Below are 16,771 nucleotides of genomic sequence, written 5' to 3' on the forward strand. Positions count from 1 at the left end.
CCAATTTTTTTCCGTTGTTGATTACGAATTAGTCGGGCTGCATATAGGGATATAAAGTCAACGCCAATGCCGCCCTCCAAGCCAGCTTCCTTCTTCCACCTGCATCGTGACCCCTCGCAATTCCTTCCTCGTCTCTGCATGCGGCTCTCCAAACCTGTCCATCAGTACTGCAAGCGGCTAATCTCCAAACCTGTCCATACTAGAGTGAATGAACTGGCGATGTTGACGTTGCAGCAGCAATATAGAACACACACACTCTCTCTCCACGATGATCTCCACTAATGCCTTAAATTAATGGAAAAAGATAATGGCCCCCTCTCGCAAAGATGACAAACTCGCAAGCCAACCCAGTTTGCTCATAGCTGGCATTCCTGCATCCCCGACCATCCTCGGGTCAAGGCTACTCGTACCTGTACTATAACTACCATCGGCTGATGGGTTTGGCATCAAGCACGTCCCCCGCCTCAACGACATACGATTGATTATATGCGTATCAACTGGCCCTTCCTGGCCCGCATCCCTTACATTCAGGTCGCATCCTAGCATCACGACATCCATGCAACGCTCCAGGTTCACCGTCTCATCGTGACTTGACGGGCTGCCCAACCTCAACTCCTCGCATGCCCGAGGCATAACGCCAATGTGCTCCACAGCCCCGTTCTTGGGCACAAAGGAGGCAGCCGACTGTAGTTCACTTTGCGACGCATATTTCACCCTTTCCCCATCACGTGGGAAGTAGGAGGCCCGGTAGGAGGCAGCAAGGTCTACCTGGTGTTTCTCTTCCGCCTCTTCATGCATTTCATTGCTACCCATTTTGTATGGCCCGCTGGCCACCAAATTCCCAAAGCCTGGTTTACCAGGATTATCGCAAAATTTCACATCCACCCTACTGGCGTCACCGGAGGTCACATCTAGCCTTACATCTTGCCAATTTCCATTTTCTGGCACAAGCATTGGTCCATTCAATCCTGCCAGCACTTGCTTTGCCCCGTCATGCGAGGAATAGACATCAACTTGATCTGCTTGGTATTCCTCTTCGCTTTCTTCATGGGTACAATACTCACCATTTAAGTTCCTCCTAATTGTAATTAGGCGAGCTTTGAGAATGGCTGGACAGCAATTTCGATGTTAATATTGTGGCAGCCCCGGAGTTCACTGACAATCCATAGTTTAATGCACGAGGTGTTGGCGGGTTTGTCGAATACTACCAAGGAGGAGGCATGTATGGGAATTTTCCGGCTTGATAGTCACAAGTTCAAGGGGAGGTCGTTGTAAAAGCTAAGGCTTGTGTTGGTTTCATGCAAAGTTTTGTGCTTATCAGATAGGTGTGGTACAATGACTTTTCCAATGGTGCACTGCCATATTTGTGCTTAGAACCTCTCGACCAAGACTAATGAATTAGTGTTGGAGAGAGAGAGAGAGAGAGAGAGAGAGAGACAGAGATGTGAAATGAAATGTTATATTAAATGTCTTCAAAAGGCCAAATTGACCTATGAGACCAAATTGATACAATCTTGGTGGATCTAATACAATGCCTAGGCACAAAATAAAAATAAAAATGAGCTAAAGTGAAAAACTAAATCATCATCATCATCAATTTTTGAGGATGCCCTCATTGTCAAAGAAAGTATTGCATCGGTGAAGAGAATCGTCAATGTCCACCTCTATAAATAGTTGTATTGGGCATCTCCCATGTCGTGCTAGGATAGTCCTCATCCTTTGATGGAGCTTCCGCCAATGTCGTGGTCACCCTTCTAGACATGGATGTCTAGCTCTCCCGAGCTCCATGCCTCTTTCAACTAATATAACTTTAATATAGGTGGGATTTGAAGTTTGTTGTGAAAGTTGCTCATCCGATTGTCAAGTCCTTGCTCTAGAGAAGTTACTGATCTCCCTCTGTGAATGTCTCTCACTGCCTGATCTTCTCAAGAAACTCTCCCTGTGTCTGTGCAACTCTATCAACAACAACCCGAGGTATCTCGGATCCGGATATCTCATGACTCTAGCCAAGGGTCCAAGTCCCTCTCTAAATAAGCAATGAAAGCAGGCTCATATCTCATAGTATACAGGAGAGTGACATATGTGATGTATTATCGTAAATGTGCAAGTCTCAACCACTAATAACTGATTTGATGATGTGTGCATCTGACCAATAGCATAATGTATCCATGGAATATGTGTGTGTGTGTGTGTGTGTGTGTGTGTGTGAGAGAGAGAGAGAGAGAGAGGGGGGGGGGGCATGCTATGTCATTGTGTACTATGTCATTGTGTACTATATCATTGTGTACTAGCATGCTGAGAGAAGGGGTATCGAGAATCTCCTTGGTCAAAGTTGTTATCATTAGGAAAGAAGTGCTCATTTTTGGGCCTTTTAGCTCTAGTGAGAGAATGCTCCTTAGCCAATACGAAGAAGGCTAACGTTACGTTGAAAAAACTTTTTTTCTCATTTTGAAAATGTCCATGAAAACCATTTTGGTGAAATTGTCACTATCATAAAAAAAGTAAGGCGCTTGATAATGACATCTTGCTATTCGCTTGGTACTGACCTCATGAGGCCCTAGGCTTAAAAATGCTATATCTTGAGCTAGAGACATCAGATTTCAACGTTTTAAAGAGCTATCCTAAGGTTTTTGGACGTTCCAGATGCATCCGTAGTATTATTTTTGTATTTTGAAAACAAATCTTATGTGTTTTCTCTCATCGCACATCACATCACTCATTACGATTCACACACATGAATTTTTGTGTACACTTAAGTTGGGCTCTCAAAAAGCATTTTGTACGAGCATGCATTTAAGTGATTGAGCAAACTTCTACGTATGTACTATGTGAAATACAATTCCAAAAAAAAACTTTTGTATTTTTCATAATTACCTCTCTCTATGGTGAGTTGGGATTTCTTACAGGGCCCAAAATTGAGTCCAAGTTTCTCCTAATAGTGTGAAAATAACAACTATAACTAACCTTTCAATTTAAGAGAATGGAATTGTGGAATATTGGGGTTAAAGGAAAAAAACACAAACGTTGTCAAGAAGTTGGCAGTCTTGCCAGGAAGGCACCGGGCCTCTTGCTGTGAGAGTTTGTGAGGAAGCTCAAGGGTTATGAGAAGGAGCTAAGATGTAGATAGCATAGCTTCTAGAGCTAAAGAATAAATGTAGCCAAAGAAGCCGCTCACTTTCCCTTACAAACACACACGTGATGGAGAGAACTCATGAAAGATAGTCAAAACAAAACAAAAATGAAAACATCGAGATTACGATCATATCATATCATGGGTAGGATAAAAGGGTTAATGGATGAGTTAATGATATTTAATCTTTGTTGTCCAAATAAGCTATGGATTGCTCTTTGGAACTGTAGCTTTGTGCTTACTATAATGTATATGTTTTGTCTAGCGATTGGGATTAGTTGTGAGTACAAATCCACTTGATTCATAATAAAATAACCACATTCACTTCAAAAGAGAATTTATAGTCAATAATAGGTAGTATGATGGGATTTGGTGAGAGAAGTATTTCGCTCAGCCTTTCAGGACCAAATAGAAACACTATGCTTTGTTGAAAGTGAATCTTTCGACTAATCCAAATGTTGACCCTAATAGATTGCACAGAATGGAAATGAAAGAAAATACCTCTATGTGGATTATGGTTATTCATCAATGATATACTTAGTATGTTCAAAGATAAAGGTGTGAAATAAGTGAAAGGAGAAGAAGAAGAGAGTTTCTCTCCCAAGCCCTATTGTTGCCCTTAGGCAATAAGGATACTGTGGAGAGAGAAGTACCTGTAGCAAGGAGATTCTAGAGTTTGTGGAAGAGAATGAGAACCTTAAGAGAGAGAGATGCTTGTGAAAGATGAAGATATGGTTACTAACCTTGTACACATAATTGTTTCCCACAAGAAGGTTGTTCCCGTTACATTGACAAGATTGATGCTTGAATACCTTCCAATGAAACAATTAGGACACAACAAGAGAGATGAAAGGAGGAGTAAAGATAGAGTTAGAGATAGATCTAAGTGTGGTGGTGGTATTAAAGATAGATAATGAGAGATAGAGATAGAGTTAGAGTCAAGTATTGGACTAGATATGCAAATGAAATAAAAACTAGCAACATATATGAGAGCAATCGTCACCACCTTAATGGAGAGAGAAGATGAGGCAAGACTTCAGACTTTCTTCAAGGAAAAGTATGGCACTAAGATGAGTGTGTCACTATGGAATTGAGCTATTCTCACTCACTCATAAATGTTTTCCAAATGAAGAGAACGTTGCCCTTTTTATAGGTGAGGGAGCCATGTTTTACATAATCACTTGACTACGCTAAATAATTAGCCCAAATCAAATGTTCTTTGGATATTTCTTAAAATGGGCAATATTAGGACTCAAAATATCATGAAATTCATCATTTTTGGTCGTTGAGGCTCCATGTGGGTGCATGATGTATGTGGGCCCCACCTAGGCATCTTCTGTGTGGCTCAAGCAGGGGGTCCCAACTTGTGTGTCTTGTCCTTCAAGGCATCTTTGAGGTGTCACATTCACATGCTTATGTCTTTTATCCTCCAAATATCTTATTTTATGGAAAAAGACCAAGATTACCTCTTTTTACTTGATTCACTTGTTTACCATCTCTTCTTGCAGTGTAGTTGTGAGAGGACTTTTCATTGTTCTCCCCGTAACTTTTGACCTGTAACTCGGATTGACATGCTTCAAAAAGCAAAATTGGCCTACTAAAAGAGCTTGACTTGGTTTTGACCTTTTTTACACTTCCTTAGGTAGGGATTTTCAAATTTGGATGGTCCAAGAAGCTTTGGATCTTCCTTTTCATAAAGTCTCCTAGTAGGCCCTTCCCTCTTGTATGTATCCAAGAAGGTATGCATTATTGAAGGGTTATATTATTAAATAAATGTGAAAAGAAGAAAATAATTTATATATGGTAGGGTATAGCTGATATATTAGAAGAAATATACAAATGCTTTTCCCCCAGACAAAAAGAGGCACAATCACTGATACTTCTCTTGCAGTACTTTCTAATAGTAATGTACATTTATATTACTTCAAAGGTAAATACTAAGGTATGGTAGAAAGCTTTTATTTATGCATATGAGTATTATATGAAGTATACTTATGCATCAAAAAGTCACAAGATAAATGGTTTAATGCCCGTTCCCACTATATACGTGCCACAGCACGACATCCACCCCCTCTAAACCAGCACATCCTCTGGTATGTGCCACATTGTCTCTTTGTAAGATCGGCTCTCTTTTACATCTTCCTTGCTTTCTTCTTCATTGGATGATTCTAGAGCTTCATGTTCACTTTGATCTTCACCTGTGTTTTGCTCTTCGTCCTCATCAACATCTTCTAGATCATTGTCTCCTCTTCTCTTAAACATTTTGATCATTTTTCCCGCAATGGGAATCTTTACTTCTGTACCATCTAGTTCAGACAAGCTGTAAGTAGCATTTTCATGCACATGCTTTACAACATACGGTCCAAACCATCTTTTTGAGAACTTACACATGACTGTGTGCTGGTTATCAAGGCTACTATCATACTCTAAAACCCAGTCATCTTTGTCAATTGCTTTTCTCCTGAGTCGATGTCGCTTATCAAAGTAGTCCTTGTTTTTCAACCTTGCATTTTTGAGTTGTTCTTTTGCAGCTTCAATGTCTCCAGGTCTTCTCTCTAGCTGCCTTATACGCAATGCAAGGAGACCTTCCCTGCTAAGCCTCTCTTGCCATGGTAGTACATTCCATGTGGGAATTGTATCTTCAATCGGCATCACTGCCTTTTGACCATTCATTAGCTCCGCAGGCATGTAGCCAGTTACTGAGCTATGTGTTGTACGATCAGCCCATAAAGCATATGGTAACAGTTTTGGCCACTCACCAACTCTTCCTTCGCAAGCCTTAGCCAAAGCTTTTATGATAGGAGGATGCCCTCTTTCACTCTTTCCATTGCCTTCAGGTTTGTAAGCTGTAGTAAGAGAAAGCTTGATTCCTAATCTAGAAAAGAACTCACTTGCTTCTTCGGCATCCAGTTCACCTCTATCTGCAGTGATTTTTCCCACACAACCATAACGGAAAATCACCTCATCAAGTAGGAATTTGCACACATCTTCTGTGGTTTTAGCTCTTAATGCTCTTCCTTCAACTTGGTTAGTTAGGTCCTCTCGTGCAAGAACGAAGTATCTCATCTGCTAGAGTCCTAAAGGCATTGTGACTAGATCCACAACCCATTTATAGTGCATGGATAGTGGATATGTAGGGTGAAATCCATCACGATGTCAGACATTTGAATACATTTGACAAGTTACACACGACTCTACAAATTGAGATACATCTTTATACATACCCTTCCACCAGTATTTTTCTTTCAACTTGGAGAAGGTTGCCCACACACCTCTGTGTCCAGCCCATAGACTCTCATGAAACTCTTGCATGATCTTTACTTGAGTCTCTTTTTTACATATAACGCGTAGTTGTGTAGCACCCTTTTGTTTAGGATGCTTCCACAAGTAACCATCCCTCAAAAAGCACCCATATGCTTTTCTGCGTATCCTCTTGAATTCTTTTTCAGACCAATCATCCTATTTTGTTAGAGTACTCAAGTAGCTTCCAATAAGAAGCCAATCACCTTCATAAATATCTTTCAAGAACAATTCAAGTGAATTAGTCATGCAGACATTGTTACCTTTGACATGAGAGATAGAATAGAGCTTTGTGCCTACATCATCTCCCTCATCAGTCATTTGTGACTCATCTTCATACCTTGCCCTTGATAGCATATCTGCCACTGTATTGTCTTTACCTGCAATGTGCTTAAACTCAGGATTTAAGGACTTAATGTAGGAAATCCACCACAACATAGCAATGTCTGGTGTTGAGAAGCTTGTAATCATCCCAAGAAGTGGTAGACAATCTGTTTCTACAACCACACATGCACCAATTAGGTACTCTTTCCCATTTTTCAAGGCTGTAACCATACCCCATAGCTCTCTCTTTATTTGTAGATAGTTTCTTTGGCGAGCACTTAGTACCTTTGCTCCAAATCTTACCACATACCTGCGTCCTTCTTCGTCATCTTGCCCTATTTCCCATCCAATCCCTATAGGATTGGTGTCTACTGTCACAATTACTGGCCTTTGACACTCATAGTCTACCTTCACTACAAGAGGTTATGTACTCTTGTGACGCTCTTAGCGACGGAAATACACTGGGTTTTTATAACCCCCGGCGTCGCTATAAGCGTCGCTAAAAGCGTCGCTACGAGAGCGTCGCTATATGCGTCGCTATATGCGTCGCTATAGGCGTCGCTATAGGCGTCGCTATAGACGTCGCTATATAGCGACGCTCATAGCGACGCCTATAGCGACGCTTATAGCGACGCTCTCACAGAAGAGTATAGCGACGCATATAGCGACGCTACAGAGCCATAAATAGCGACGCCTGAGAGAATATTTTTTTGGTGGCAGGGCATTGAATGCCTGCCACCCATCAACCATATTGTACTTGATTCACTTTTTAAAAAAAGTGCAAAGGTAAATAATAGACCCAAAATAGTCACCCACAAGACGCATTGTTTGCAAAATTGACAATTGTACACATCATAGACAAACTGAATTGATTGGCAAATGTAATAATGACAATTGTACAACATCATAGGCATAAAGAATTGATTGGCAAAAGGAATTGCGGTGACAAATGTAATAATATACATGGTTCAAAAAGACGTATAAAATCCGTCTCATGATACATAAGCTATGAGAAACCCTAAACTAATGCTATCTAGATACGGCTAAACTGACGTCGTCTAATCAGACGTCTCATCGCGTCCAAGCGGCGTATCTGTCGGATTCTGCAAAAAAAGACAATAAGACAGTTTTCAGTAAGTATAAACATATAACGACATTTATAAAACAATACAAAAAATAAAAAAGAGTAAACCCTAATACTAACCATGCCGCTGCGAGAACTGAGAATGTCCATCAGGGCGTTTAAGCCCTTCCTGCCTGCGTACTCGCGCTCGTACGGTGTGGGATCACGTCCTGTCATCGACCACTGTCAAAACATACAAAGATTTCATTATGTTAGAACTAAAAAACTCATAAACCCTAAACTATCGAACATGCATAAAGAGCAATGTGAAAAGACTTACAAAATCGGCCTCAAATGATGCCCATCCACCGCTCCCCAAGTGGTGCGAGCTCCCTGCCTCTACTCGCGCTCTGGCTGCATCCTTTTGTTGCTTCCACTTGTCGGGATTCTCGCGCGCTGCTTTCTTCGCATTCTTCCAATCTTCTTTGGCCAGCCAATCTGGCCTATTCCACCCATTCTTGATTGCTTTTTGCACTTCGGAACGCTTGTGTTTGCAGTATTCGCGCATTCGAATCTTCATCAGGTCTTCATTGAAGCGCTGATCCCGTGTTGGAACGGGAAACTCATCATGAAGTATGCTGATGACTCTGTTTTTTAAATCACTTGGTACTTCACTCCATTTGTTTAGTATATAGTGTCTAAACAGCTGAGAGCAAAGACCACGCATGCGCGAGATCACCTTCTTGCCGTCATCATCCATGATGATGCCGCCGCTGATGTCGACGGAGTAAGGCAAGCCCTCTGGCTGGTGACGCGTGAACCTGGGTGTCCCGGCAGGGGTCTCTAGCGGCGTGTCGATGGGGGTACGGACGTCAGGTGTCTCCACCGGCGTCTGGGCCCCGAAGCGAGGAGTGTCGAGTGGGGTGGCTCCTGGCGGAGTAGGTAGAGGTGTGTAGCTTCTAGGAACAGTCAGCCGTGCAAAACCTGGCGTAGACGGCGATGCTGTGGCTGGTGTGGGGGCGGGCAAAGAAGGGGAGGGTAAAGAGCCTCGTCGAACACGAGGCGGTGTGGAGGCATCGGTGGCGGAATCCCCACAACAACCGCCACCGCCACCACTAGAGCGCCGGTGTCTAGAAGAGTGTGACGCTCGTCTCGTCGACGCCGAAGCTTCGGAGCGCGCCGAATGCTCCGAAAGAGAGGGAGATGCGGATGGTGTAGGAACGCGCGATGATGCGCCAGAGCGATGACGCTCCACGTACCACTGTCTCTGCTGCGGTGACAAAGAAGAAAGAAACTCCTCATCATCCATACCTGCATTAAACACACGAATATTTAAACTTAATATTGAATGAATAGAGTAGACAATGACGCAAAGACCATTAAATACAATGACGTAATGACGCATATAAATACAATGACGCAATCAGAACCGCTGGATAGTGCATCGGTGGTCGTCTTCCCCGTCTCCACTCGATTCGTGCCCTTTGTCGCTCTTGCTTTGCATCCTCATATTGTGAAATCCACTTTTGCATCACTGGATTGTGAAGCATGCAAAATCGGTTGATTTTAGCCTCTAGATCTTCCGTCATCTTCTTCTCAACACCGAGATTGCACATGACAATCCCAGATATGCGCTCATCATCTATGGTTCGCCATAGCGTGTCCCGGGATTTATCAAATCCGTCTAGCCACTCTCCAATGTACACTAGGGACTCTGATACCAACCAACCTTCTGCCATGCTACCCTCCGGACGTGCCTTTTGACGCACATATCCCTTAAGCGTTTTCATGAAACGCTCTAAGAAGAACATCCATCTGGAATGAACTGTGCCAGCTATTTCCACCTCATCAACTATGTGAATAAGAAGATGCACCTGAATGGTTAGCATTGTAGTAGGAAAATGTTTCTCAAACATGCACACAAGCTCCGCAGCATTTAGTTTGGCGAATGGTATGGAGTCTACGTCGATCTCCTTTTGTGAGATCCATTGCACCAGCTTTGCAAGTTTGTAGATTGTGTTACGGATGTCGAGAGACAAACATCCCTCAATGGCAACCGGTAAAATAAACTGTAAAGTATGTGCAGCAATGATATTAAAGTCCACATTTTATGCAATGATATTAAAGTCCACTATGAACGTACCTGACACATTTTATGCCAATCGTGTGACTTCAAACCGGTAAGCTTTCCTTCTTTAGTAAAACACGTTCGGAGCGAGTGCATTACGCCAGTGGGGGTCCGCAAAGATCGAATGGCCTCTTTTACTTTGCGTTCTTGGGCTCCTGTGAAAATCCATGGTGCTTTAGGAAGTTTTATCGATCCATCAGACGCTGTTTGCGGCCAATATTGCTCCATACGATCCACATTTCTAAGGTCAACTCTGGTTCCCAAAGTATCTTTCTTGCCGGTCAAATGGTCCCATAGTAGATTACCCACATTCTTGAATATGTGCATTGGATCGAGCAAGTGATTGATCACGAGTCGAGGCCAGTATGGTAACTCGTACCATAGAGATAGTCTCTTCATCCCTGGAGGCAATCCGTCATCGCACATCTCCTTCTGCTCTAACCATGCTTGTGCAGACATCCTTGGTGGCTCTCTTCCCAAAAAGCCGTCGCGTAACACATGATTCTCCGGAAGATACGCTTGATGACCTTCGTAGATTTGCTTCTTCAGTGAGGGTGCCCTACGTGCATTCAGTCTAGGTCCACATGTGACACATGCTCTGTATCCGCTTGTTTGAAGCCCTGCATGTATACACATGATAATAGATCAACTATGGGGAAAAACCAGATTTACAGTGTCTGAGAGAGGAGTGTCAATAGATCACCTGAGCATTCTGTTAGCCCGGGATAGTCATGCATGGTCCACATTAGAATACCTCTTATCAAAGCATTCCGTCGTCCTGTGTGTCGGCTCATATCCACCACCTCTATGCCAATCCACAATTGTTGTAGCTCTTCCAATAGTGGACGAAGATACACATCCATATTCCCCACTTTATATCGCCCTGGCACAATCAAGCTTAGCCATAGGTGCCCCTTCTTCGTAGTCAACCACGGGGGAATGTTGTAGTTGACGATGACAACGGGCCATACACTGTAAGATGTTGATCTTTGACCAAATGGATTTACGCCATCCATAGCCAGGCCTAAGCGCAAATTTCGAGCTTCCCTGGCAAAATCCGACCATGTTCCATCTATATGTTTCCAGGCTGCGCAATCTGCAGGAATTCGTAGCACACCATCCGAAGATTTATTCTCCTCATGCCATGATGCTAGGGCGGCCATGGACTTACATTCGAAGAAATGCTTGATGCGAGGAAGCAAAGGAAAATGTCGCAAAACCTTTTGTGGAATTTTTGTCCCGTGGAGATCTACTCGATATCTTTCGGAATCACATTTCGGACACTTCTCCATGTCTGTGTATTCCCCTCTGAAAAGAATGCAGTCATTAGGACAAGCGTGGATAGAATTGTAATCCATCCCCAAGTTTCGCAAAATCTTTCTTGCTTCATCTCGGGAATCTGGCATCACATTGTCAGCTGGTAGAATGTGCTCTTTCAGCAATCTACACAACATAAAAATATGATACAGTCGTGTAAAAATCTATCAGATCATTATACACCATGAGTTCTATTAAAGTAAACTAATTGTAATAGATCACCTGAAAAGCGCTGTGACGCTAGTGTCACTCCATCCAAACTTTGCCTGCATGTTGAGAAGAACCAGGAGTGCTTTCAATCTAGACATACGTGCTCCATTATACAATGATGTATCGGCTTCACTTTTCATATCATCATAGATAAGCCTTTCTGAATCCATGATCGTCTCGATCATTTCATCAATCTCGGGCTCAAACATTGCCTCGTTGGGAATGTGCTCTGCATGATCATCCCCCGAGCTGTCAGAGGCTACATCTTGTGGCCTCACATATGCTGCTTGACCAAAGCGCCTGCGAATACGTCTATTGGGTTGCAAGATTGCTGCTTGTTGGCCAGCGTCAGAGTCCGACGAGTTATAATTGGCAACAACTCGATCTATAATAGATGGATCGAACTCGCCAAATTCACGAACGTGCTGCAAAGAAACACGTCTTGTCCGTCGCACAGCATGCTTGCATTGATTACAAGGACATAAGACCCTCGTTGAGAGATAGGTGTTTCGGTTGGACGGTCCCACATCCTCGTCGCTACTCATAATGAGGATAAAAAACTTATAACCTAGACAACAAATTTAATATTCTATTGGCATTCTTCGTCTTATCTCTCTCTCTCTCTCTCTCTCTCTCTCTCTCTCTCTCTCTCTCTCTCTCTTTACCTCACATTCTCTAGTCATGTCCAATCCCCGCACACCTCGGTCTAGAGGTGCACGGAGATCAGAACCACCGGGTTATAATCTCGTCTTTATTGGTCAATACCTATATTTGTGGGTACAAGAAATCTAGACACCCACGTCTACATGATACTGCATGTAGTGGACAAAATCCCTTTGCCTCTTCTCTAGCTGTAGCACTTCACTTCATCTTAACATCTTTTCACAGTAGATCTTTTCACTGTTCGTCTAACTCTAAACCCTAAACCGTAAGTAATTCTTGCGTGGACTCGATCTAACGTAAATAAGCGTAAATCTAAATAAACGTAAATCTAACTAAAAATAAAGCTAAATCTAATTTAACGTAAGTCTAATGACTAGAGGTTGTCTAGATGGTCATTGTGTCGGGGATGTAGTGACTCTTGCCGCCCTGAAGATCCACCTTCTTCCCTATCTTCTGAAGACATTTCACCAGTACTTTTGGATCGACGGAGCCCACTATGAGAGAAGGCAGCAATACCCTATATTCCATTGAGGGCTTTCTTCACCCGCTTCATGCAGGCATCGCAGTCTATGGAGACCCGCATCTAATCTAATATAACATAAATCTAAATCTAGCTTAAATAAATGTAAATCTAGTTAAAAATAAACCTAAATCTAATTTAATGTAAGTCTACATATAACTTAATCTTTAACGTTTTTTAAAATAGTTTCCTACGACGTTATAACTCTCTTCTTCCTGTGTGTGTGCGCGTGTGTGGATGTGTGTGCCAATAAAAAGAGATAAATGGTATAACCTTTCTATCACCCATGCCAAGTATGATAGATTGATTATGCCATTTCTCTCTTGAATAATAGGTCTTCAGTTCAACTCCTTGTCGGTTAGATCTTTAGGTCTTTTAATTTTAATTAGTTTCCTACGACGCTCCCTTAGTTTCTCTTTCTTTCTCTTTCAATGTGTGTGCGTTTTTTTGGATCGTATGCATGTTTTCTTTCTCTTTTCCTCTCTCAATGTGTGCGTTTTTTGTTTATGCATGTTCTCTCTCTCTTTTCCTCTCTCAATGCGTGCGTTTTTTGTTTATGCATGCTCTCTCTCTCTTTTTCTCTCTCAATGTGTGTGTGCATTCTTTGTTTATGTATGTGTGTGCGTTTTTGCACTCTCTCTCTCTCTCTCTCTCTCTCTCTCTCTCTCTCTCTCTCAAAAACACTATATGTGTGTGTGTATGTGTGTGTGTGTGAGAGAGAGAGCGAGGGAGAGAGAAAGAAAGGAAGGGAACATGAGAATGAGGAGAGGGAAGGAGCATACCTGTCTCTCCTTCTTCTCCTCGTGCGTGTGTGTGTGTGTGTGTGTGTGTGTGTGTAAAAGAAAAAGAGAGAGAGAGAGAGAGAAAGAGAGTGAGGGAGAGCGTTACCTGCTCTTTGCTTGAGGGCGCCGAAAAACTCAGATCTGAGATCTGAGTTTTTGGGCGCGCTCGGTTATTTTTTTTACCCCAGCTGGCGTCGCTATGAGCGTCGCTATAAGCGTCGCTATGAGCGTCGCAAATTTACAAAGAAATTTGCGACGCTCATAGCGACGCTTATAGCGACGCTCATAGCGACGCCGGGAATTTTTTTTTTGAGCGTCGCTGTGTGAGCGTCGCTAATGTGAAGAGCCTCTTGTAGTGCTTTCTCAAAGTTGTTGCTGACTGGAGCAACTCCTTTAGCTTTTGCATGGATTTTACATGTGCTTCTGTCCATTTAAACTTTTAATTCTTTCTAAGAAGCTGCTGATAAAGAGGATCAGCTACATGTGCATAATGTAGAATCCAAATAACATAGAAGACACGTGCTCCCAGAAACCTTCTAACCTCAGTGATACTAGTGCATGTTTCTTTAATTCTTTGGATGGCATCTACCTTTGCTGGACAAGGTTTCCTATCATATGGCCCGCACATGTGCCCCACAATGAGCACTTCATTCACACCAAACATAGACTTTTTCCCTGACAATGAAAGATTGACTTCTTCCAACCTAGAAAAAATTTTATCACAATCATTTATGTGATCTACCACAAACCTGCGACATCCCTTGAGATCCAAAGCTTCATCTTTGTCACTTTCTTCACATCCTTTGATAGGCAAATCATCAATGAAAGGCATTGTGATTTGAGGAATAAAGTCACGTAAGACCTTATTCATCCCATTCATCATATGTGCAACCGAGTTGGTTGCTCCATGTGGCAAGGTACACATCCTTACCAAACCCAAAGGTGTCCTCATGGTTATCAAGTCTCTGCTTTCGATTGCAAGCTGAAATTGATCATACCCTAAGTAGAGATCCCCCATTGAGTAGATTGCCCTCCCCGCCTCTGCAAACTCATCCACAATTGGACCTGTACCTACATTTATGCCCAATCATTTTAGTATTCCTCAAACTTGGTTGTAAAGAAGCCTGCTCAATCTTTTCCCTATTGTTGGTTGGTAAGGGGGAAGCTACTGGTTTCACCTTCTTTTCTACACTCTTGTATTTAGTTTCAACATGGACTTCTGGGCCAACTGTTTGGTTTTCTTTAAAGGCCTCTATTACTTGATACATTTCCATAGAGCAAACTTCCACAACTTCATTTTCAAAATGCAAACTAGACCCCATTATAGCATCAAGCTCACCCATAGTATCTACAAAAGAAACTTGTCATACACAAACCCAAAACATTTTCAGTAGGCTCTAGCAACCCACTCTTTTTCATGCCTATTTGTACATTATGCACATATTCCCTCTCACATCTCTTCAAATCTTCAAGTTTTGTAAAACATACTGATCCATTCCTTGTTACCAAGGAGCTCGTTGAAAAAGTTTCACCTATTTTTGGATCAAGCGAGCTCCTACTGCAATCCCGCTTTACAATGGTACTTGGCCAAAACCCATCATTTCTGTATGATCATGAAACTCTTTGCTCACCTTTGGTAGAGGATGTTCTCTAAGGTTGTCACGATTTCTTTCATGGTTTACACAAACTGTGAGAAATTGGACAGCTTGTTTACCATATTTGCTATGTATCCTAGCATATATTGAACCATCATCCATTACCTTTGTTTCCATTCGAACTCCCACAATGTAGGGTTGTCTAAGGATGAGATGATATGAAGATGTATCCTGTACAAAGAAGTTTTGGTCAATCTTTACATCACCTATTGTCACCTTCACACCTGGACATGCTGCATACAATTCACCAGATGAATTGCTTGCCACTTTCACCATCCAACCATGATCTGTGTCCATCGGCCATTTGCACTTGTTGTAGAGACTCTTTGACATTATGTTTATTTCTGAACCATGGTCAATCAAGGCAACAAATGGATCTTCAAGATCACCTACCTTGACCAAAGTTTCTGTAGTAGCCCTTTCCCAGTGACTTCGTGAATAGTAACTCCTAGGAATAGCTTCAACTTCTTCATCACATCATTTGAGAAATGCACTTGCTTAACTCTCCCACTAGATTGGTAGCATCCTATCACAGCTCCATCATCCTCCTTATTTTGCAACTGCATCCCTAGTGTCTTCAAGGTTTCTTTGTCAACCTATGGTGGACGAGAAACCTCAGCAAGAGTTTGCCTCTTTCTCTTGATGATGTCAATGATGTCCTCATGGAATTCACACTTTGCAATGCCAAGGACTTCTCCCAGAGTGAACTCAATCTTGCTATTCAAAATCCTTTCCTCCAAGACTTTCTTTAAATCTTTAGCAACCTCAATATCAGATTGTAGTTTATAGGTTGGGCCTTTTGTATTACCTTTGGTTGGCTCTTTCTTCTTTTCTATTGTAGACTCCTCCATGAGTACTTCAGGTGGAGACGCTCCTTGTGTCGGGGTTGTTTGGGAAGGCATTGAGTCACTTCTTCCCCCACTTCTAGGAGCTCTGTTTGATGGTCCTTCATCAGCATTCTCACGCCTGTGCTTTTCTTCTACAATAGCCTCATTTTATTGGCATTTTGTAATGTAGGCATGCACTGACAATGAGTCCACTGGATCATTCCATCCTGTTTCTAGACGTATGCAATCACCTACTTCATGTAGAATCTCTTTTGTAAGCTTTCCCTTTTTAGCTAATTGCATGACATTTGGCCAAATTTGACAATGATGGTCATTCACCTCTTCAATCATCACTAAGATGCTCAATTTTTACTCCATAAGTAGCTGCCTCAACTAAAGAGCTAGCATGGTTAGTTGCCATATCTTCAACTAAGGTTTGCATTCCCCCTTTCCCAAAGTTAGTTCTCAAGGGTAGACCTGTCTCTCTTAAGTGGATTTTACCATCCTTAAAAAAGAAAACGTCTTTTGACAAAGCATCACTAAAATCATCACAATCCCTTCTTACATGGTCTGTACTATCACACCAAATACATCTATTAACAAACCCTTCTTTGTGCCTTTTTCTTAAATCTTTGCAAGCTTCACCTTCAAGTCACGCATTCCCTTCACAAGTTCATCTAGCATAGACTCATCAAACTTAGGAGCTATATAAGTAGGCTTTACCATTTTGTCAGAAGTTGAGGTTGAAGGACTTGTAGTGTTTACTACCATCTTGTCCCTTCTTCTTTGTCGTTTGGCAAGCAACGAGACAGCACCTTCAACTTCACTCCAATCGGTCTTTAGTCCTTGATC

At 42.2% G+C, this 16,771-nt stretch overlaps 1 protein-coding gene across 1 annotated transcript; it reads right to left on the reverse strand.

Moving 5' to 3' along the window:
- Positions 1–291: 291 nt before the first annotated feature.
- Positions 292–813, reverse strand: LOC147461063 (uncharacterized). The gene has a single exon (XM_086504667.1). It carries the CDS (start codon positions 811–813, stop codon positions 292–294), a length of 522 nt encoding a protein of 173 aa, XP_086360793.1.
- Positions 814–16,771: the final 15,958 nt, after the last annotated feature.

The sequence above is a fragment of the Adiantum capillus-veneris genome, chromosome 3, assembly GCF_014529385.1.
Source record: "Adiantum capillus-veneris isolate H3 chromosome 3, ASM1452938v2, whole genome shotgun sequence".
Taxonomy (NCBI): domain Eukaryota; kingdom Viridiplantae; phylum Streptophyta; class Polypodiopsida; order Polypodiales; family Pteridaceae; genus Adiantum; species Adiantum capillus-veneris.

What these genes read in the sequence shown, in the direction of transcription:
- LOC147461063 (XM_086504667.1), bottom strand. Translation starts at nt 813, where the DNA reads ATGGGTAGCAATGAAATGCATGAAGAGGCGGAAGAGAAACACCAGGTA.